This window comes from Tympanuchus pallidicinctus, unplaced genomic scaffold (assembly GCF_026119805.1).
Source record: "Tympanuchus pallidicinctus isolate F22 unplaced genomic scaffold, pur_lepc_1.0 scaffold9, whole genome shotgun sequence".
Lineage (NCBI taxonomy): Eukaryota > Metazoa > Chordata > Aves > Galliformes > Phasianidae > Tympanuchus > Tympanuchus pallidicinctus.
Genome location: NW_026294813.1, coordinates 2,879,515 through 2,902,375, shown reverse-complemented (window position 1 = coordinate 2,902,375; position 22,861 = coordinate 2,879,515). Strand labels below are relative to the sequence as shown.

The window sequence follows — 22,861 nt, the reverse complement described above, 5'->3', positions numbered from 1 at the left end:
GCTCCAGCCCTCTGTTCATCTTAGTGGCCCTCCTCCGGACCCGCTCCAAGAGCTCCACATCCTTCCTGTACTGGGGCCCCAGGCCTGGACGCAGTACTGCACATGAGAGTACTACAAGAGCCGAGTAGAGGGGGACAATCACCTCCCTCTGTCTGCTGGCCACCCCTTTTTTAATGCAGCCCAGAACACAGTTGGCCTTCTGGGCTGCAAGCACACACTGCTGGCTCATGTCCAGCTTCTTGTCTACCAGGACCCCCAAGTCCTTCTCCACAGGCTGCTCTCAAGGGGTTGAGGGTCCCCTAATCTGTCTGCACTTGGCCTTCATTAGTTTTTCATTGGCCCACTTCTCCAGCCTATCCAAGTGCCTCTGGATGGTTTCCCTTCCTCCTAATGTATCAACTGCACCGCTCAGGTTGGTGTCTTCCAAACTCACTGAGGGTGCACTCGATGCCATCATCTATCACAGATAAAGATGTTGAAGAGCACCAGCCCCAGCACTGACCCCTGAGGGATCATGCTTGTTACCTCCACTGTTCATATCCACAGCTTCTCTGGGCAACCTATTCCCCTGCCTTAGCACCATCTGAATGAAGAAGGTATATCTAACCTAATTTTACCCTCTTTTAGTTTAAGAGCATTAGCTCTTGTCCTATCACAACATTCGCTGATGAAGAATCTCATCTTTCTTGTGAACCTTCTTTAAGTATTGGAAGGCTGCTCTAACGTTTCTCCAGAGCCTTCTCTTCTGTAGACTGAATAACCCCAACTTTCTCAGTCTGTCTTTATAGAGAGATGCTCTAGCCCTCTGATGAGTTTTGCAGACTTTCTTCTGGAGCCACTCTTAACAACTCCATGTCTTTTGTATGGTGAAGCCTCCAATAGGAATGCAGTATTCCAGGTGTTGTCTCGAGAGCAGAGCAGAATGGGAAATCAGCTTTCTGATGTAGCTCAGAATATGATTGATTTTTTGGGCTTGGAGAGTACATTGCCAACCCATGTCAGTTTTTCTTCCACGACTGCCCCTCATTACTTCTCTGTGAGACTTGTCTATCGGGGCACCCACTCAGCCTGTATTCATGTTTGGGATTGTTCTAATCCAAGCGCAGGATGTTGCACTTGGCCTTATTGAACTTCATGAGATTCATGGAGACTCCTCAAGCCTTTAAGGGTCTCCTTGGATATCATCTGAACTCGCTGAGGTTGCATTCAGTCCCGCTGTCCATGTCACTGACAAAGATGTTAAACAGTATCAATCCCGACACCGACCCCTGAGGAACGCCAGGCATCACTGCTCTCTACTTTGACCCCAAGCCATTGACTGCAGCCCTCTGAATGTGACTGTTTAGCCAATTCCTTATCTACTGAGTGGTCTGTCAAATACATGTCTCTCCATTTTAGAGACAAGAACGTCATGCAGGAAAGGATAAAGTGCTTTGCACAAGTCAAGGTTGATTAAATCAGTTCTCTAGCCATTTCCAACAATGCTGTAATTCCATTATAGAAGGACACCAATTTTGTTGGGTGTGATTTAGCCTTGGGGAAGCTGTGCTGGCTATCCCCTTTAGTCTCTGCTTTAGCGTGGTTTCCAGGGGGATTTGCTCCACAGTCTTGCCAGGCAGAGAGGTGGGACTGACTGCACTGTAGTTATTTACTTTCTGTTTCTAAAAAAGGGGGTTATATTTCCCCTTTTTCAGTCACTGGGAAATTCACTGATTTCCTATGAAATTCCAACAGGGTATTTATAATGTTCATGTGGAAGTAGCTTCATAGTAGAAAACTTGATAATTTTCTTCTTCTTTCATCTCTTTAATGCCCCAATTCATTTAAGGGGAGCTTCATAGCTCTTTTTTTACCGAGGAGAAGTTTTGTGGGAAAGAGAACTGTGAATCTTCGGACCTTGGTGGGAACAGTTAGGAGTACTTCATGTAGTTCGGCTTTGTTGATAGCTGACAAAATGTTTTTGATTCTGTCTTGCACTTGTCTGACAGAGTTTTTAAGATATCTACTGACTGTAAGGAGGAAATCCAGTGAAATGTGTATAATAATTAACTGGAAGGTGTTTCTGGTGGCATTGTGAGATCCATTGCTATTGTAGGGATAGCACACTGTCTCATCTTTATGGACTTAGATTGTTTCTGTGAGATATGTAAAAAAGTGTTTGCCAGAACCTGATAGGTACGGAACATAAAGTAGGAGTTGAGGAAATATATAACTAGAGACTTGATAGAGTGAAGAAAGGTGAGGGCTGTGCTTAGGGTCTTTCCAGTCTGAACGGGTCTCTTTGGGAATCTTTCAAAATCCTGGGCTAGATATCAATACCAAAAGAAACAGCAATTCAGTCTGGTTCCTATGGATGTGAAAAGGCCTGTTTATCAACTTCTTATAATGTGCTTTGTCCTGTTTGTCTAAACAACTATTGATTTTCATATGTCCTTGAGGCAGCTCATATGCATGTCCACTAGGTGAGATGGTTGGGAGTCTTGCACTTCCAAATAATCCTCTGCCAAAAGGTAGTGTTGTATTCCAGTCAAAACTATAACTTAATCAGTTTTTTTATTTGACTTGGTTACTAGAACATATGCATAAGTTTTTCTCACAATTTTTCCTTTTATGAACAGGTGTAATTCTACTTGTTCTATAGAAGTTAACTTGATCCATTACCCTTATGTTTTCGCTGTCATATAAACTTTCTTACAGTTAGATAATTTTCAAATTCCTGATCACATTACAGATGATTGAATTGTCTTGAGTTTTGACCTTACATTTACCTTTCGGGGGAATTTAATCAGTGAAATGTAACCCCTGGTTTTGGTTTCTCTGTATTTACTGGTTTGGATTTGCAAGCAGTTCCGGATGTTGATGTGAGAGAGCACTGTAGACTTAAGATTTCTGTCAGTATTCATATGGGGCTGGTTAATTTTCAGTCTCTGTTATATGGATCCAATTTTAGTAAGAAATGGATTTAGAAATGGTAGTGTTTGTCTCAGATCTGAGAAAATGTAGAATATCTGTCTATATGTAATAAGAATCATGAGGTAAAGAAACTTTAGTACCATTGCTCAGTACAAATGAATTTGATTTCTAGTTCGCAGACCTTTCCTAGCTATTTAGTCTCCCCCTCATGATAAATTTGAGTGCAAAAGTAGAATTTTGCATAATAGTTATTTTTCAACAGAAATAGTTTCTCTTGAGCATTTGCTGTATGCTGAAGACTTAGTTGTAGTTTTTATTAGGAAATTTGAAGATGAGTTAATGGATTTGTGTTTGGCTTTTCACAGGGACAAGAAAAGAGACAAGGAAAAGGTCAAGGAAAAAGAAAAGACCAAAGAAAAGGAGAGAGACCGAGACAAGGAGAAGGAAAGAGACCGGGATAGAGACAAAGAAAGGGAAAGAGAGAGAGATAAGGAGAGAAACAGGGATAAGGACAGGGATAAAGACAAAGATCGAAACAAAGATCGGGAGAGAGTCAAAGATAGGGATAGAGACAGGGACAAGGAAAGGGAAAAGGAGAAAGATGAAAAGGAAAAAGACAGGGAAGATGTAGATCAGAACAAAGAAAAAGATGATGACAAAGATGGGGAGAAAGATAGAGAGAAGATGAAGGATAGGGAGGGAGATAAGGACAAGGGAGGGGACAAAGAGAAAGAAAGAGAAAAAGAAAAGGAAAGAGATGGGGATAAGGAGAGGGAGCGAGAAAAAGAGAGAGATGATAAAAAGAAGAAAGATAAGAGATCCAGAACTCCCCCAAGAAGCTATAGCTCTTCAAGAAGATCGCGTAGCTCCAGCAGGTTTGTTATTTTGAATTTTTTTAATGCTTTTTTGAACTTATCAGCACAACAAAATGAATCTCTTTTTCACCTGTCAGTACTACCATCTTGATAGTTCAGTTTCTGTTCCTTTGTTTAGTATATTTCCCAGTGAAGTAAAATGAATTACAAAGAAATCTGTACTTGGAAGTAGTAGTTTGTTGTCAGGCTGCTGATGCTTGCCTTCACTTAAATATACAGTATAGTATTTGAGGGCAGTAAGTAGATGGTTGTTGTGCCATTTCTCTGTGTTGGAGCCAACAAATGGAGGGGCATCACACATTGTCCTGATGAAAGTATGAATCATCAATGTGAAATTTCTTGGTTACTTTTATAGAGTCATTGAATATGCTGGGTTGGAAAGGACCCACAAAGATCACAGGCTCTTCCAATAGGACCACTCAGAAATTGAAACAGCCTCTTCAGAACAGCTAGTCTAACTGGAAAAAAAAAGCAGTCAGTGGTCCTATACTCCAGGTGACAGTACTGGAGCTAGTTCTTTGAACATCATCAGTGGCCTAGCCAGTGGGACTGAACTCTCAGCAAGTCTGCAGACAGTACTGAACTGGTAAGAGCTGACAGTATGTCAGAGGGCTGTGCTGCCATTCAAAGGAACATCAACAGACTTAAAAAATGAGCTGAAGCTGAACAGGACTGTGCTGAGTCCTGCAGCTGTGCAGGAACAGCTCCACAGACCAGTACAGTGAGAGTGCTGATTGACTGGAAGGCGAGCTGGCAGAAAAAGAACTGGTGGTTCTGATGAACCCCAAGGTTAACATGAGCCAGCAATGCACCCTTGCAGTCAAGAAGGACGGTGGTATGCTGAGCTGCTCTTTCTAGAGAAGAGTGTTGTGAGCAAACAAAAGGAAGGTTACTCTTTGCTCAGTGCTGGTGGTGCCAGATCTGGAATACGGTGACCAGTTCTGGGCTTTCCAAGTACAAGAGAGAAACAGACCTAACTGCAGTACATCCATTGAAGAGCCACAAAGCTGATGAAGTGTCTTGGAGCACCAGTCCTACAAGGAGAGCCTGGGAGAGCTGGGTTTCTTTATTCTGTAGAGGAGAAAGCTGAGGAACGTCCTAAGAAAACACACAAGTTTCTAGTGGGAGAGTGTAAATGAAGACTGTAAGAAGAGTGGAGACAGATTCTTCTTAATGGCCAGCGAAAGAGCTAAAAGAAGTAGATGCATATTGTGGTCTGGACAATAAGGTGTTGAGGTGGACTGTGACCTGGCTGAAGGAAGGAAGCCAGAGAGTTGTGGTCACTGGGACTGAGTTTAGTTGAAGGACTATTGTGGAGTCCTTCAAGGGTTGGTTCTGGGACCAGTACTACTCAGTATATTCATGAACGACTTGGATGAGTGAGGGAATAGAATGCACTGTCAGCAAGTTTGCTGATGACATAAAACTAGGATGAGTGGCTGACAGGCCATAAAGCTGTGCTGACATTCATCAAGTCCTGGACAGGCTGGAGAATTGGACAGAGGGAAATTTAATGAAATATAGCAAGGACAAGTCGAGTCTTGCATCTGGGCAAAAAACAACCTCACGTGCCAATATAGGTTGAGTACTGAACTGTGGAGAGCAGTGTAGGGGGAAGAGAGTTGGAGGTCTTGATGGACAGCAGGATGACCATGAGCCAGCACTGTGCCCTTGTGGCCTAGAAGGCCAGTGGCATCCTTTGGTGTATTAGAAGTGGTATGGTTAGTAGGTTGAGAGGGGTTCTCCTTCCCCGCCCCTCTGCCCTGGTGAGATTGCATCTGGAGTATTGTGTCCAGTTCTGGAGCCCTCAGTTCAAGAAAGACAGGGAACTGCTTGAGAGAGTCCACCTCAGAGCCACAAAGATGATTAAGGGAGTGGAGCATCTCCCTTACAAGGAAAGGCTGAGGGAGCTGGGTCTCTTTAGCTTGGAGGAGACAGGGGAGTGACCTCATTAATGTTTATAAATAGGTGAAGGGTGAGTGTCAGGAAGATGGAGCCAGGCTCTTCTCATTGAAATCCATTGACAGGACAAGAGGCTGTCGGTGCAGTCTGGAACATAGGAGATTCCACATAAATATGAGGAAAAACTTCTTCACTATGAGGGTAACCAGAACACTGGAACAGGCTGCCCAGAGAGCTCGTGGGATCTCCTTCTCTGGAAACATTCAAAGCCCTCCTGAACATGTTCCTGTGTGACCTGATGTAGGTGTTCCTGCACAGGCAGTGGGTTGGACAAGGTGATCTTCCAGGGTTTCTTCCAATCCCTGACGTTCTGTGATTTTGTGATACTGAAATACAGAAAAACATTTCTTTATAATGCTTAAATTGTGGTGGTGTTCTTTTGTTTTGTTGTTTTCTGTTTTATTTTCTGGGAAGCCCAGAACGTTGTCCAGGAAGACTGAGGAGATTCAGTCCATAGAGATACAAAAAGCCTGACTAAATGTGTCCCCAAGTAATCTACTGTAGTTGACTTTGTTTTGATTGAGATCTGGAATATGGTTAGGTGAATTTCACAGAGCTCTTCCAACTTCAGTAACTATTATTGTCTCAAGAAATATCTGACAATAAGTTAGGCTGCTAAGCCCCAGTTAGGCTGCTAAGCCCCAGTTAGTTTGTATGTAAGGGAGTCTGTTTACTTTGGTGATTGACTTTGTCAATTGACTTTGCCTACTTGACACTTAAAAATCAGAATCTGAAAATACAGTTTTGTTATTGTTTGAACACAAGTTACCTAGTTATTCACAGACGTGCAGGAAAGCAACATAAATATCCATTTTATCCATGGATAAAAATGCGTTTCCAAAATCCTTATATGAAAAAATGTACTGATAAACGTGGGGGTGTTCAAGATGAGATGTGTGTTAACAGTAAACCAGTGTTATCTCAGTGTAACCTTGTGACTACTTTTTATTTCTGTTCACCAAGCATCAAATCAATCTTGTGATCCTACTAAACAAAATTATCTCTGAAATTTTGTACCATGAAGCTCTTGTCCTTCAGAAGTTTAGGCTAGATGAAATTGCAGATGAAATGAATCTAGTTAGTTTTAAAAAACAGGTCTTAATATATCCTCCTGTGATTCATCTAATAACTTTTGATTCCTTGCACTTTATAAACATCAGAGAAATTAGATGTTAATGGCAGATGTTGGAATGCATAATTGTATCTTTTGTGGAATATGTTGAAATGCACTCACAGCTAGTTTTAATTTTTCCTGCTCTGCATCAGTAGTTCTTCCTGTTTCTTTTCCCTATTCTATGAAGAGAGAGGAAAGACTTATCTTTGATAGCTAGAGGTTTTGCATTTTTGTTGAACAAAGCTTTACTTTCTCGATTTTTGATGTATTTTAACGTGCCTCAGTGTATGTTAACCAGCTAATAAATGTTCTATTGTATTCAAAACCAGATTCCAGAATAGAAACTGAGCAAATGTATCTGTATAAAGAAGCTGTTTTGAGCTGTGTTTGTTGAGCATAGAGTGTTAGGCAAAGAATAAATAGAAAATGGCCTGTTTTAATTTCAGCAACAGCTTAAACTTCATTATGCAGTATTTGCTTCTGAACTTCAGTCATGCTGAACTGAAATTCTGGTGATCCTGAGTGTTTAATTCTAAGTTCTGAAGTTCATATTGCTGAAGTTATACTTTTTGTGTATATGTGGCTCTTCATTCAATTTGAGTTTTCTCCTGATTGAAGAAATTCTTATTTAGTACAGTATTAGTAAATGTTTCATTTGTGAGGTTTAAGTACAAGCATGGGTGGGTAAGCATAAAACTGAAATTTTTTTTTCCACTTCATGCTTGTATTCTCCCTTTTCCCACCACTCTGAAACATGAAAAAGTTCTTCTGCTTTGTGTAGTGTAGAAATCATTGTATATAATGTTAAACTCAGGAGTATTTACTTAGCTGTTATGACAGTTCTTTTTAAGAGATTTTATACAATTCTTGAGTTTATTATTTGTTGGTTTTTGCTTATGTGGAATTTTTTGTCATGCAGAGAAAGGCGTAAGAGGAAGAGTAGAAGTCTTTCTAAGTCTCCTAAAACATCCAAAGGAACAAAAAGAAAGTCTTCACGAACTCCTTCTCCAAGAAGGTCAGTTTGATGTAAATAAACATTAGTGAGCAATAAAGAAGATACAATGTTGTATTTCAATTCAACAAAACATAAAGATCAATATTCTGGAAAAAAGGAGTCAATTTCTTCTTCTTCTTTTTTTTTTTTTTTTTTTAGTGCAAAGAGTTATCTAATAAAAAGTGGATGCAGACAATTTCTGTTGGTCAGTGTGATGCAGTTTTAATTCAAAAAAACAAACAGAACTTCAAGAACTTGAGGGATTTTAAGTGTTACACTTTGAATTGTCATCTGTCTGTCAGTGAGACAGATGTTCTCTTAAAGAGCTCTTCCTCAAGTACGGTTTAATTCACTTTTCTCTTTGCTCACACTGTGCACTCTAAACATGTGTTCCTTAGCTCTCTTCAGTCAGAAAATCCTCTTGTTCCTATGCCGCTGTTATGTTTTGGATTTATTATTTTTATTTTATTTATTTATTTATTTGTCAACTAAATGGCTTGAAGATGATCAAAACCTTTCATAGAGAAACCAGGATACCAATATTGTTAGTTACTCTTCTGTGCAGTGTACTGTGCAATACAGTTCATGTAAGCTCTGGTAGTTCATTTGCTGCTTTTGGATCATTTAATTTGAATGAAAATGTTCTTGAACAGAAACAAGAAAGAGAAAAAAAGAGAACGAGATACATATAATGAAGGAAGAGAAAGAGAACGCTCCACCTCCAAGAAAAAAAGTAGTAAAGAGAAAGAGGGAAGGGAGAAATCTGACAAAAGCACCACTACTTTGAAGGTAAGCTCTGCAATCAAGCGATTATAAATAGAGTAGAGAGCTGCAGAAGGAGTGATAACTGGAATATCCTGCTTTCTTTTTCTTTCTTTTCATTTTCCCTTTTCTCCTCAGCGAATTATTGCCTCTTGAAACAATTGAGGTTAGCTTCTGCTAGCAGGAGATGAAAGTTTTTTTCTGTGAGATGTTAGTAGGCCAACTTTTGGGTTTAAACTTTATTCGACCACTAGGAACTTGTATGTATAGTCTACAAAAACGCGGTGTTATTCTTTCTCTCTCTTTTCTGTTTGTTTCCATATTTTAAGGCTTGGTTGGTTGCCTAACTGTGGAAAGATCCAGGAAGCTGACTGTGTAGATAAGCAGTAGGCTTCTGGGACATTTTCACTCTGCAGTGCAGCCTGTCCCTGGTTGCTTTGGTCCTGAGCTGTGTGCTGAATTCTGCAAGAAGTAAAATGAAGATCTGGGGAAGAATAGTGTGGGATTTTCCCTTGCAAAATAGAAGGTGGTGTGATTAAGGAAAGAATAATCTTCAAATTATTAAACCTCTATTTTGAAAAGCAGTGTGCCCTTAAAGGGTAGCTTGTTGTACTCATAGTGATTCAGCTATTATAAGATGTCTGATGTCTATGCTATGTGACCACTTACTGAAGAACTGAAGGTAAAAGGCATGAGTTGAGTCACAAAATACATGAAACGAAAATTGTAATCTTGCTTTGTTCACAATATATGGTGAATTCTTAATGTAAGTTCCACTGTATTGTTTATTGTTTTGTGTGGATATTAGAGGTAAAGACAGATCTCTCTACCACAGTGATTTCTTCAGCAACACTTGATTATGATGCCGGACTTCAGCCACCTGAAGTTGCTGATGTATCTACTAACATTTTTTTAAATTGCTGACACTAAGTATGATGAAAAATTGAGGAAGCCAGAATAGCAGCAGTTATTTGGAAGTCATATCCCTTAATTCTGAGAGAAAGATTTTGTCTTTGACAGGACAAAGATCACGCTAAAGAGGATCAGAATTCAGAAACTGACAAAGATGTTGACAACAGAGATACACAAAGGACAGATGAAGTCAAACTTCAGCAGAATGGAAACTGTCAACCAAACGAAGATAACCTCTCAATTAAAATGGAAGAGGTTTAAAGCAAAGAATAAACCTCTGTCTCAACTAAGGAATGAAATCCAAAGCTTATTCCCAGAATGAGGAAGAAAACGTCAAAGCAATCAACCTGACCATGTTGATAGCACTAACAGCTCTTTCAATTCTTGCGATAGCTTTGTTGTCTTCTTGCTGTAAAGCAGGAAAGCACAGACCAGTAGATATACCATGCAAAAGCATATGTCATCAGAGCTATTCGTCTCTGAAACTCCATGCATTTCCATGATGGCTGTACTTATAGGTAAAATGATTTATGTTAAGTTTAGCCATAGGCTGTTAAATAGGAACTGAAAGAAGTAAACCTTTACTACCCCTAAAAAAAAAAAAAGGAAAAAAAAAAAAAAAGCTGAAGATAAACATTGAAAGTTGTTTTAAAATGTTGCTTGTTGATGAATTTTGTGTTATTTTACTTTGTGGGTTAAGAAGTCCACAGAAACTTCAGTGTGTACTTTTTTATGTGCTTGGAAGTGGTGCATAAATGTACACACTTTCTTTTGGTGTAAATGACAGCTGTTGGAAAAGTTTTTATGGTTCTTATGATATATGCCCAATGACTAGTATGTTCTTCATTTGCTCACTGCTTGAGGTTTGTGGGTTTTATTATCTAAAATAATTTCTTACCAATATCCCTAAACTCAGTATTTGCTTAAAGTATTTGAACAATGCATGCTACTTTTCTGTTCCTAAAAGGAACATTGCCATGTATGATGATAACAGGTTAGCTTATTGAGTTATTTTCAGGTTGTTTTGTTTTGTTGTTCTCTTCTGTTCCACAACTGAGCACATCTGTATATTAGGAGGACTTAACAGCTTTGTTTTTTTGACGTGTACTGCAGTATGTCTGTTCAGCTGCAAATGGTACAGGTGCCATTATGAAATTAAATTTTTTCTTACTTGTTTAAAAAATTTGAGAGCACAAGCATAAGCTTTAGTGCCTTCTTAAAATGTGGTATTTTCAAGAAATATGTATGTGCTATAACATTTTCAGCTAAATCTTGCATCATCTCTATTGCTGTTTTGCCACTACCATACTACAGACAAGAGTGCAAGTAATTTTTCAGAATGTATGTTTAGTTCACTTACTTAAGTAGAACAGGTCCATTTTTACAATTATTTTTTATTTTCAGAAAAGATAGAGTAAATGTAATGATGCATTTTGGGGACCACCACTGTACAAAGATAGTAGCTGAATACAGCGTATTTTCTGAACACCTGCATCACAGGCAGCCCTTAAGATACTAATTACATTTGGATGGCCTTAACAGTTACCTCTCCATCCTTCTCTCTGATATCCATCAGGTGTTGTACAATGAATTTAATGCAGAGCTGGGGGTGGAAAATACTTGGGGAAGAAATGTTCTAATTTACATAGGAGTTATATGTTAGATAATTTTTTTTCATTCTTTGGTGAGAAAGCATGTAAGAAGCAAATGACAAAGCCGGTATTTTTTTCAAGTAAAACCATAATTTGTGTTGTCTGAGCTAATGTAACCAGTTTCATTGTTGTGAGATTTTTTAAGAGTCATATTTACAAACTTACTTATACCTAAAATCAGGTAGATTATACACCTTATTACAATCAAATGAATTAATTGCCTTACCTCATGGAAGGAGTTTCATTCAGTTAGAAATTAAAGAAGGCTTAATAGGATACTAGCAGTTTGCCTTCAATTTCCTTTTCTTTTGCATAGTTAATTCTTATGAAAATAATTTTTAAAAAGCATAATACAGGGAACGAAAAATTTGTCCAATTCCTAAGGTAATGAAACCTAATTTGATTGTGAAGCTGCTTAATCACTTGTCATTTTTGATAGGATTTAGTGTTCTTCCCACTGTGTACATTTAAGACTATAGAAAATGCTTTACCATGTAAAGTATAGACAGTCATTTTTGTGATGTTTAAGCCACGTGCTGATGGTTGGTTAACAGCTTACTCTGATAAAAGAATGACAAATCTGTATGCTTAAAGGAAGGTTGTGAAGGATTGTGTCTTGCAGCGACAGCTGTCTTATTTATGATGTGTAAGTAGAGTAGAGCAAAGAGGTTGTTTGTGTACTTGTTATCTTTGTTACCATTTCACTAATAAAATTAAGTATTTTAGAGGGAAGTTTCTGCTGTTACAAACTTATTAAAGAAACATTTTGGTTGGTCATCAGGTTTTATTCAGGCAGCTTTTTTTTTAATTTGAAATGTGGATGCAAGTTAAAATACACCTGTATTATTTATAATATCTTGGAAAAGATAATTTACTCCTTCTCTGGGAGAAATTAAAGTGTACATAGTACATCATATTTCAGTTCATCTTAGTTTGATTTTCTTAGTTTTGTAATCCTGAATTCGCATAGTTCAGAATGTGTACATGGTTGTGCACAATTAGTGAAGAAAAATGACATGGAAAATTCATAGGTAACAATGGCAGCATTAATAGCTAATATATCATATATATGCAGCATATTAAGATAGATTTTATGTGAGTTAGTATTCCCTTTTAAAAAAGCTTTGAGAAGGGAGGGGAAAAAAAAGAATATACACCAAATACACACATTTCCTCCTCCCAGACTGTGTTTTCTTACAAATACTGTATTTTCTGTTCTGCCTTGTAGTACTTTGTAGTTCTGTGAGGATAGTTTTATCTCTTTGTATTAGGTGTTTAATGGTTCTCTTCTTTGTTTAAAAAAAAAGAAAAAAAAAAAAAAAAGCCACCATTAGATGATTAATGTTTTGTAAAACACCCATCACCACAGAGGGCAGATCATTTTTAAACCAGTACTGGAACAGTACCTCCTTGCTCTGCCACGTTTGTGTGTTTGACCTCATTAAGTGTGTCTGTCTTCTAGTGGAAGTCCATGCCTTGATCGTATTGGATTTGCATGCTGAGCTGCTGTGTCAGTAGTTTGCTTTTGCACTTCTATGAGTTGATAAAACTAAATGATGGTTTTGAGAACAGTGTAGTTTGTGGTGGCTGTATTGTTTTAGGTGTAATTTCATTTAACTTGGCCTTTGGATTCTGCCTACACATTAGTTGCCTGGTTTTTTTGTTGTTGTTTTTTTTTGTTTTGTTTTGTTTCGTTTTGTTTTTAAATGTCAATTTCAGATAGGTACAACTGAATTAGCTTTAGTTAACCAGCTGGCTAACAGCATCAACCTAGGCACAGCCTGGTTTATGTGATGAGTTGACCATTTGAGTGGTTTACTCCTCTGCTGAAGTAAATTCTGCAGTCTGTATCATGCTCTGTGTTGCTTGCAATTTGTTTGCTGGTGTTTTCCAGCCTAGGTATGTGTAAGGCAATAAATTTAATTTTGAATTCTGCTGATCTGTTTGCTAATGGTAGCTTCTCTGGTTTGCCTTCAGTTTGTAATAATTATATATAGGAATTTCTGTGATACTCTTTTGGTCTAATTAAGAGGTAAAAAAAGTAAAGGCTGCCTTGTATGACAAATTCTTACGTGCTGCATACAAGTTTCTGTTACTATTTTCAGTTACTCTTTTTAACATTATAATCACTGAAAGCAGTAATGCCCTAGTGGTATGTATATTCTTTACTCTTAAAACTGAAGCATCTCTGTATCAATCTCTTTTTGTAAGTTTGTAATGAAACACGCATTTTAATTTTGCAAGCCATTCACTTACAGGAAAAAATAAAAGACAAATCATCTTGTTTCAGTGTGAAAGTGGAATTCTGAGAGTAAAACAACTTCTAAGTACATAAGTTCAGCACAGTGAAGTATACTGCAAATTGGGGCATGTAATGCCTCCAGTTTGACACATGATGATACTTCAGGTTTTATATAAATGAATGAATTACTGTTTTTGGTGTTGTCATTATTTTAAAAGCAAGGTTTGGATGTAGTGACACAAATACTGAGAGCTGTAAGTGACTAAACTAATGTAAACCTGTAGATGATCAGTTCAGAGAGGTCTAGTTTTCTCACCAGCAGATAGAGTGTGGATAGGTGAAATTCATAGATATTCTTAATGTTATTACAACCTGAAATTTGATTTTGTTTGCTAATGTCTAAACAGGAAACTTTCCAGCCTGTATGTGAAGTTTATTTTTTATATGGTGAAAAGTGTAATTAAAGTAATACTGAAAGCATTGTATAAAAGGGATTTCTTTTGCCTAATGTCAGATAAATTCAGTTGTGTTTAATTTTAAACTCCTTGACAATGTCTCTGTATGTAGTATTTATTTTCATTTAAGATTCAGGAATGCTTCATGTATAGGTGAACCACATCATGGGATCTGAGCACATTAGTCTGGATTTTTCTCAGTAGTCGCTTCAGTGTAAAACAGCTTGAGGCAGTTGTCTGATGATACATCCGTACAGCTCTTTGCCCATGTCTGAGAGCAGTTCTCTTAAGGCTTCAGTTCTGTACTTTTTGAGTAAATTAAGCCATTGAGGATCTATTTATGAATTCCAGTTTTCAAGATGTTTTCAGAAACCAAGAACTCTACTATCAAGAAGGCCTAAGAAAAATTTGTCGTAGCTGTTTTACAATTTTTGAGATTAGTACAGGAGTACACTGAAGTAAAAATGAGATTTAGCTGTTTATTTTCTTGTGGAGAGCTGCAGTTTACACATTTGGATTCACAGCTTTTTTTTTTTTTTTTTTTTTACTATAAGATAAACAAGTGCCAAACTTGATGAAAGGCTTAAGATTGGAGTACAAAATATGTTCTGTACTAACTGGGCAAAGGAGATTTTCTCACACAGAGGTTATCTGTCTTTCTTGGTCAGAAAGACTTTTTATCAGCAGTGGAAAAAGTCATTTGTTCTTACTGTCATTCAGTCCTTGATGTTCTTAGCTGAGTTAAGTAGCTCTTATAATGCAGATATTAGTGTGCTAGGTAGCAAACTGTAACTATTCCTAAAGGATATTTTAATCTAATGACTATAGTAGTATTTTAGTTTTGAACTATTGAGAAGGTTAATACATTGATATAATAACTCAGATCTGCTTCAGCAGATCTGTTATTTACAGTAGAATTATGCAAATGTACTTTTTGTGTTCTTTGATAGTTAAATGTCAAATATATTTAGGGAGTGATAAGGGGATAAAGGTAATGACAGGAAGCAAGCAGATTTCTTAGAAGAGTAAGTTGCTGTACTAAGTAAAACTTTTAGCACAAAGATTTAAAACTGCTGCTACAGTGATGGGTACATCATGGTCTACTTAGAAGCTAGTGCTTCATATATACATAAATTTCATAATAATTTGATTAAAGGAGTGAGTGATCTGCTCTAGGAACATCAGGAGAGGAATTTAACTTGCAGAGTTAACGTAGCTTATCAGTAGGTCATTTCTGGTGTTATTCTCAGTGATACAGGAGCCATGGTAAGTTTGTTCTACACAGCATGAATCACAACCTGTGCTCAAATGTGCCTGGGTATCCTGTACACTACAGCAGCATAAATATTACTGCCCCTCCTCTAAATCAGATGTTTTGTTAGTAAAGGAGGCCTTTTAAGTTTAATAAATGTATATCCAAGCTTGTTCCGTGTTAGTAGAATATATTTTTGATTATTGAAGCAACTATGAAATGGTACTAGTAAAGAAATGTCAACTGCTGCTATTACGTTGTTATTTTTGTGAATAAACTATGTCCCAAAGCATTATTGGTGTCATAGCTCACTTTTACTAAGTACAGAGAGATATACCAAATGGCTATGAAGCAGTTCTGTCTTCTGTTTGATTTATTTGTTTTATTTATTATGTCTACATCTGGACCCAGAGACTTTAGCTCTTGGTTGGATTGAAATTGGCAGGAATATTTACTGCAGGAGTGGTGGTGAGAGGCTAAGGCCTTTCTGGAAACCCAGCCACCCCAAGGAGCAATGTTTTTTCTTCGCCACAGGAAACTGCCCAAGCAGGCAGAGTTTGTCATTTTTAAACAAATGATTAGTTGATAAACGTGGATGTACACAAGTATACATCAAAATTTGTTTAATTATGTAGAGTTAGGGTTTCACAGGATATTTTAGTATGAACAGTATATGATAATTTGCTGTCATGGGTATTTTCATACTAAAATCCACTGTTCTCAGTGCTTAAGCTTCTCTATCAAGATATAATTTGTATGGACGTGCTTCTCAGTGCATTTTAAACTTCTACTTGTTCAATAGGGATCTTGTAATTTTGAGTTACCATGTTTGTAACAAATCGTGTGGCTGGTTCAGCTCTGTCTGATCAGGTGGTGTCATCAGCTGCACTTCATCATGTTTCTCCTTTGAATGAAAATGGGAAAAAACACTTTGAGATGGCTCAGCAGTGGCTCAAAATTCTCTGTTTATTTCATCATTTCCCAAAATAATTTATTCACTGAAACAAACAAAATGAAATCAACATCATGTTTAGAGGAGAACATTGAAAATTAAGTGAAAAAGGGACAGTGCACTTGTTTTAACTGCAGGGAATGGTGGTAGCAGTACCTTGTTTTGAAAATGCAGTCCTTTGTTACTGCAAACATATGCTGTTCCTTAGTCCTGAGAGAGAAATATCCAGGAAGGTTCAAGCTCCTTAAGGCTTTTTGAGAGAATTACAGTGGTGAAACAGAAATTTTGAAGCAGGAGTATATACTGAAATTAGAAAAATAAGTGATAGTGTGTGAAGAATATCTAGAAGTTACACTGTGTTTCACTGCAGCAAAAAATTGAGTGCTGCAGCACTCACTGGAGTATGGCAGTAACTCACCACATGATAGAGGTGGGGCTTCCCACAAACCTACAAACAACACAAACTTACTTACAACCCACTAAAAACAAACAAACACACAAAGGAACATCTCCCTGCTGTTTACTGCCATGTTGTTCCTTCTCTAATACTCCAACACAGTAGCAATCTGTTAGAAAGAGATAAGCTGCATATGAGTTACAGAGCCTTTTAGCTGTGCCTGAAATAGCTTTGCTTTGACATGAAGACATGTACATTTGTTACCTGGTGCCTTGAGCCAAAACCAAGGGACTGAGGCAGATCAATGCTGAAAGCTTGCATTTTGATTGCTCGCAGCTAATTGGCTGATTAGATCTATTTTTTTTATTTATCTGTCAGTGAGGGGGAGGATAAATTCAAATGCTTGGGAGCAGGAAGATGCTTTTACATAAGCTATATTAATAGAAGTCTTACAAATCTAAACTATGTAGTCCTTAGTCTATGGGTGCCATACCAACATGCCAAAGAGATAGGAACTGTAAGGTTGGATGGCTGATGTGCCTCTGGGCAGAGGACAATGGTGCCAACGTGACAGCACCACCCGTTCATACCCAAGAGATACTGGAACTGCTGGAAGGACAGTCTATGCAAGTGTAGGCCCAGAAGGAAAATACATAGCCTGCATGAACACGAGTGCTAGGAGAAGCACAGTCTTTTGCCATCTGTTCTGGTCAACATGTTCTCTGCATCCAAACCTTCCCTCGCATTCCTTGAAGCTGGTATTAACTAAGCCAACAAACAAAACACTGCTGTTACAAAGGGTGCTGTCCTCAGAAGATGAGGTTGTATTCTGTTAGGCCTGTAACAGGCTCTCTATAGTTACTTTTTGATTTGTAGGATGAACTCATCTTTTCGTCGTATCTAGACAGCGTAAACTGAGTCACAGTATTACAAACAAAAGTGAACTGACAGTTTGCCAGTGAAATACTTGTTTTTAACGTAAGCATCATTGCAATCAAGAAACTAAATACGAAAGTATGGAAACAGGAGAGACTCTGATGCTTGAAGAAATGTATGAAATTTCTTTCTATGAATGTCATCAAGCCAATTGTATCATGGGGTTTACAAGTGCACACAGAGATGGTCCAGGTGTGGTGAATTTAAGTCTGCTACCATATCTTACATTTGCTTATTTCTCTTAGGCAAACTCCTGAGAATCTTCTTCTCAGAGTCGGACACTGCAAAAAGGTTGAATAGAAGGGTCACATAGCTTTAAACTGGTTTTGCAGAAAGGACTTGTATGCTTTTCTTTTATTGATGTCCCCAGACTTTCTATCTTATACATACATACACACTAGCAATATTAATTTATGTTGAGCTAAAGTATTCTGTAGTTTTATCATTTTTTTCCCCAAAAAAATGCTTTAGAGCATGGGTGTCCAACCTTTTGGCTTGTGTGGGCCACACTAACTGAGGTGGAATTGTCAGGGTCACATCTATGAAGGTTGCTCTGAAAGTAATGCCTCCTAATTATTTCCACGAGAACTACAGTAGATATAAAAAACACAGTAACGCTATTTAACAGAGCAAATTTTCAGCTACAATTTTTCAACAGCCATCACCATGAACTGTGCATTTTCACCAGTGATGAACAGGAACCAGCATGCCATGCTTATAATAAACAGCAGAGGTGATCCAGTGTTGCCACTGCTGGAACACACTACCCACCAGCTCACTGTGCCCACATTCAGTGTTGGACCTCAATAATGTTCACTAGTTCATGAAAGTCAGTGGGTGCCTTTTTTTTTTCTTTTGCTTGGAGGAATTCGTTGACACATCTTTGCTCCATCCACACTTCTGTGTTAGACACCATTCTGTCAGAGTGCCCCTCTGCTGCCATCTGTCACACAACAACAAAACATAATAGAATACTGTTGGGAAGGTTCAACCTATACTGCTGTACCAACAGCATCTGCCTCTGACATCGTGGGCTGACAATAAAACAAGGCATTGCTTTCTGAGCAGCCTTCATAAAATACAGAATACAGTGAGTGCGTATAAGTAACAAAACTTAATGTTTATTGTTGCTGTTGTTAAAACATATTTCAAGAAGCAACAAAGCCATGAAACTAGTGGGACGTGACCGTTCTTGTGCAACGAACGGCTCACCCTGGTGCCACGGCAATGGCCGCGGTTCTTAGTGAGCTCTCAGGGCGTTCCTCGGAGATTTGTGATGAAGTTTCACTCTTCCCGTGCTTCATCTCGAAAACAGTTGTTCCCAAACGCAGGTGCCGCCAAAACGCGGTGAGACGAACGCGGCGTGACGGCGAAGCGGGGCCGTTTCTCTGCTACAGAGGGCTTACAGAAGTCACGTTTTTACTGCACCGCCGTGCCTTCCGCCTGAAAGCTCACGTGCTTATGTACACTGAGAATCGATTCGCAAACAAACCAAGGAACCGATGACTTTTTCGGCAACCTTGAAAGGCATCCTCAAATTCCCGCATCAAAACGGAACCAGCGGCCGCGTCGTCTTCGTTGCGCGGTCAGCCAACGCAGCGCAGCGCAAGCGCGCGCCCCGCGCCGGGAGCGGCGCTGCGTGAAGGGACGGCCGAGGGGTGGCTGCGCGCGCGGGGCCGGGCGGGGCGGCTGGGCGGGCGGAGGCGCCGCCATGATGGCGCGGGGCGGGTGCGGCTGCGGGTGGCTCTGGGTGGACGCCTGAACACCTAACCTGTGACCCAGCGTAACTGGAGAAACAGAGTATGTGTTCAGTGTGCTATGGCTGTTTAGATGCGAGGAACCAGGACGTGCGGTGTCAGGAAGTTACAGTAACGTCTGTACCTGGGTAAATATCTAGGTATGTTTTATAGACACTGATAGTTACTTCTTCCTTAACACAGCTGTGACAGAACCTAAAGCATACTGACATATTATATACATACGTATGTTTTATGTCACATCTGTTCTTATCAACTTCAGTTGATCTGACTTAGCACGGGTTAATTGCAGTTCACTTTCTAATTCATTGCTGTGTTCCTGAAGAGCAGGCTTATAGGAAGTTGATGTTAGACCTGCAAATGGAAAGGTCACTGATCTTCCAGAACTATTACCTCAAGGAGCTGTTTCCAAGAGACATCGTTTGAAGTCAAGATCGGGTGCAGATACCTAGTTTTTAAAGAAGTAAACCTACACCTGTTTCAGTCCAGGTCTGAGCCTTCAAGTAACTGCGTGCCCGTTAGTTTCCACTGGTCCACGGCAGGCATGTTAAATTAGCTTTCAAAAACTACAGGCATGCAGGCACTCTCTGGAAGGGCTTAGCACTTGGCTTGACTATAGCCCTCAAAAGTCACAGCAAACACCTTCCTTTCAAGATAAAATTTAACAGGCTACGCCCGGTTATAAAGCTATATTTGCCTTGTTGTTCACTTTTTTGTTAATAACACCTCTACAGTTAATAATATATCATCTCAGCAGTTGTATGGAATGTGTAACTGTACATCTTCCTTTTGGAAGCCCTATTGGCTATCTGCAACCTGGTCTTCCCAGTAGGACAGATACAGGCATACTTCTGCAGCTTATCTCATTGTTCACTGTTTATCTAAATGGCATGGCAGTGTGAATTTTGGTCTACAGAATAAAAAAAACCTCTGTCTTGACTGTCTGTCATTTCAGAAATGTTGATCTTAAGAGAGGAAATTAGGATTATGTCAACTGTAGGAGATTTGCAGAACTATTAATAGAATAGGAGGAGAGGACTCACTGGTGTTGTTTGTTGCAGTATCAGTTTTGCAGAGACTAAGCCTCACTTCTGCCGTCCTGCTGTCTTACAAGCTGAAGGTTCATAAAAAGAAAACTTTTAAAGTTCTTTGAATTTTCATCTTCCACTTCTAATATAGGCTGTGTACTTTCAGTGTTTAATGTCTCTTTTGCTGCTTTTTATTCTGCTTACTTGCAGCTTTTTTTTTGCTCTTTCAAGTTGTGCATCTTCCTTGATTAACTGCAAAAGATATCTGGCTTGCCTAATGTCACATTTTGTAACATTGAAAAAATGTCTTTCATGAAGTAGATGATCCAACTGTAGTAAAAACATATACATTTTATTTTAATACGTATTTATATGCTGAATTTCTGATCCGTTTGAGACTCCTCCTTTTTTCTTAGTATTCCGTTACTTATAAATGTTGCACCAGAAAGGGATGCTTATGTGGCAGTAACCTTCCTAAGAATTGATGTTCCTATATTTCTAACTTAGAAATTCTCACAATTCAGCAAACTAAAAAGCTAATTTTTTGGTCAGACTAGAATCTGAATTTCTGTGGGACATTGATAGTGGTAGTACAAGGGGGAATGTTTTTAAACTGAGGGCAGAGGAGGTTTAAGTTAAATACAAATTTTGTGCTTCATGATATGGTTTAGTAGCTTGTGTTGGCAATGGTGATGAGGAGACGGTTAGACTAGATGATCTTAGAGGTCATTTCCAACCTTGTGATTCTATGATTCTATGATTAGGAGAACATTTTTCACCCAGAGAGTGGTGCCACACTGGAACAGGTTGCCCAAGGAGGTTGTGGATGCCCCATCCCTGGAGGCATTCAAGGCCAGGCTGGATGTGGCTCTGGGCAGCCTGTCCTAGTGGTTGGTGACCCTGCACATAGCAGGGGGATGAAACTAGATGATCATTGTGGTCCTTTTCAACCCAGGCCACTGTGTGATTCTATGATTCTACGATAAATTGATAAATTTGATATTGATAAATGCTGGCATTAACTTTGAATTTGTGGTTTTCAATTAAAAACCAAAGGCAATTCACCACTGAGAGAGCAAGTGCTATCAAGTAAATAAAGCAGTTATTCAAGCTGGTCTGAATCAAGGTAGTCATCTCTCTCAATGTTTATTTAAAATAAAATAATTACGTTGTGGTAGTTGAAATGGAAGTCCTTAATGGTCTGCATTGTCCTGGACTGACTCCAGTAATTCTAGTTACATCTCCAGTGTCCTGATGACTTACAAGAGGACAGAGATGCTGAGCTATCCCACGGTAGAAAAGATACTCTGAGATCTCTTTAACTGACTGGCACATTAAGCAGCTCCTGTTGTATATCTCTTGCCATTTGAGGCCTGTTCTGGTATACTATTTATTTGAGATGACCATGTCTGGTTCAAAATTATATCTGGCTGTTTACATCTCATCATTTTCCAGTGACTGGAACAGATGGGCCTTCAGTGGGCCTTCATGGCCTTGGCTTATTCCTGCTACAGTACAATTTTAGTTCTAGTATGTAGGGATTACTTTTTTTTTCTAGCAACTTGCTTTTCTAGCAATGTGCCAGTGATGTGACAGATGGCATAGGACTGCATGTGTCTATTACTTAATCCTCTTGCCCTCCAAAAAGAGTGCCTGCGTGCAAACAGCTGTGTGGAAACAGACTTTCTTCTGTTTTTCAGATAGTGACTGGAATTTTAGGGGGAGAACATTAGCTGAATTGGCCACAGATTCTACTGAAGAAACAGACTATGAAGCTTGCATGGCAGGGAGTATTTACAGGCACTGCTTATAGCACAGCTACAGTCTCACAAGTCAGCACTTCAAACTACTCGTGTCTTGCTGCCACTTGCTCTTGTCTGTGAAATTATTTTTGGAAGTCACTGTATGTCCTGAAGAATGGGAAGTGCCCAGAATGTGGCACATCCTCTGTATTTAGTGATTACTCAGTGAAATTACCTTGGATTTCTTCTCAAGTTTTCAGAGTTGTAAAACATGAAATTACCTGATTTTTGTCAGAACATCCCAGTCCTCCAAGGTCGGAATTACTCTTCAATTTATGACCACATCTGGCTAGCTATTTTAGTCTTTCAGTGTGATGGCCCACCAAACACGTAGCTGCAGGTATCATAGCAGATACCTCCTATGAATCACTAGAAATCTTCCAGCAACCATGTATTTTGAATGAATGCAAGAATTTAACATCCACTTAAGAAGAAATGGTGAATGTTGCTGTTTGCTGGGTACCTTGACTTGAACTGCTGTGAGCAAAGTTTAACATTGGCAGTTACTGTTTGTTAAAGACCAAGCTTTGGGTTCTGCAATCCATTTCCATTCTAACCATGTACCAAAAACGGGCTTCAACCTGCAGCTAAGTAGTGTATCTTCTATTCTCCAGCCTACCAAGACTTCAGTATGTCCAGTAAATACCTGAAACTGTTCCACTGCAAGTTCCCTAGCCTGTAATGGCTATTCCTGTGCCCATTCTTCCTTAAGATTTTTTTATTACCACTTCAGCAAATTCCTTAATTTCCTCCTGTAAAATTTCTGCTCTTCTCTGAGAACTGTCATGGTTTAACCCAGCAGCAGCTCAGCACTACGCAGGTGTTCACTCAGTAACCTGCAGTAGGATGAGGGAGA

The 22,861-nt window shown here is 39.0% G+C and overlaps 1 protein-coding gene and 1 long non-coding RNA gene across 6 annotated transcripts in view; both read left to right on the top strand.

The window, feature by feature from the left end:
* Positions 1-15,425, top strand: part of SREK1 (splicing regulatory glutamic acid and lysine rich protein 1) — a 44,140-nt gene extending 28,715 nt beyond the window's left edge. For all 5 annotated transcript variants that reach the window (XM_052670259.1, XM_052670263.1, XM_052670264.1 and 2 more), the window contains 4 exons: positions 3,279-3,788; positions 7,784-7,879; positions 8,512-8,647; positions 9,641-15,425. In XM_052670259.1, the coding sequence (XP_052526219.1) occupies positions 3,279-3,788; positions 7,784-7,879; positions 8,512-8,647; positions 9,641-9,793 (895 nt within the window). In that variant the 3' untranslated portion in view covers positions 9,794-15,425. The remainder of the gene's footprint in view (positions 1-3,278; positions 3,789-7,783; positions 7,880-8,511; positions 8,648-9,640) is intronic.
* Positions 15,426-19,122: 3,697 nt separating this feature from the next.
* The window catches only part of LOC128074438 (uncharacterized), a 43,015-nt gene continuing 39,276 nt past the window's right edge, over positions 19,123-22,861 (top strand). The window contains exon 1 of the long non-coding RNA XR_008203196.1: positions 19,123-19,315. This is a non-coding gene — a long non-coding RNA (uncharacterized LOC128074438). The remainder of the gene's footprint in view (positions 19,316-22,861) is intronic.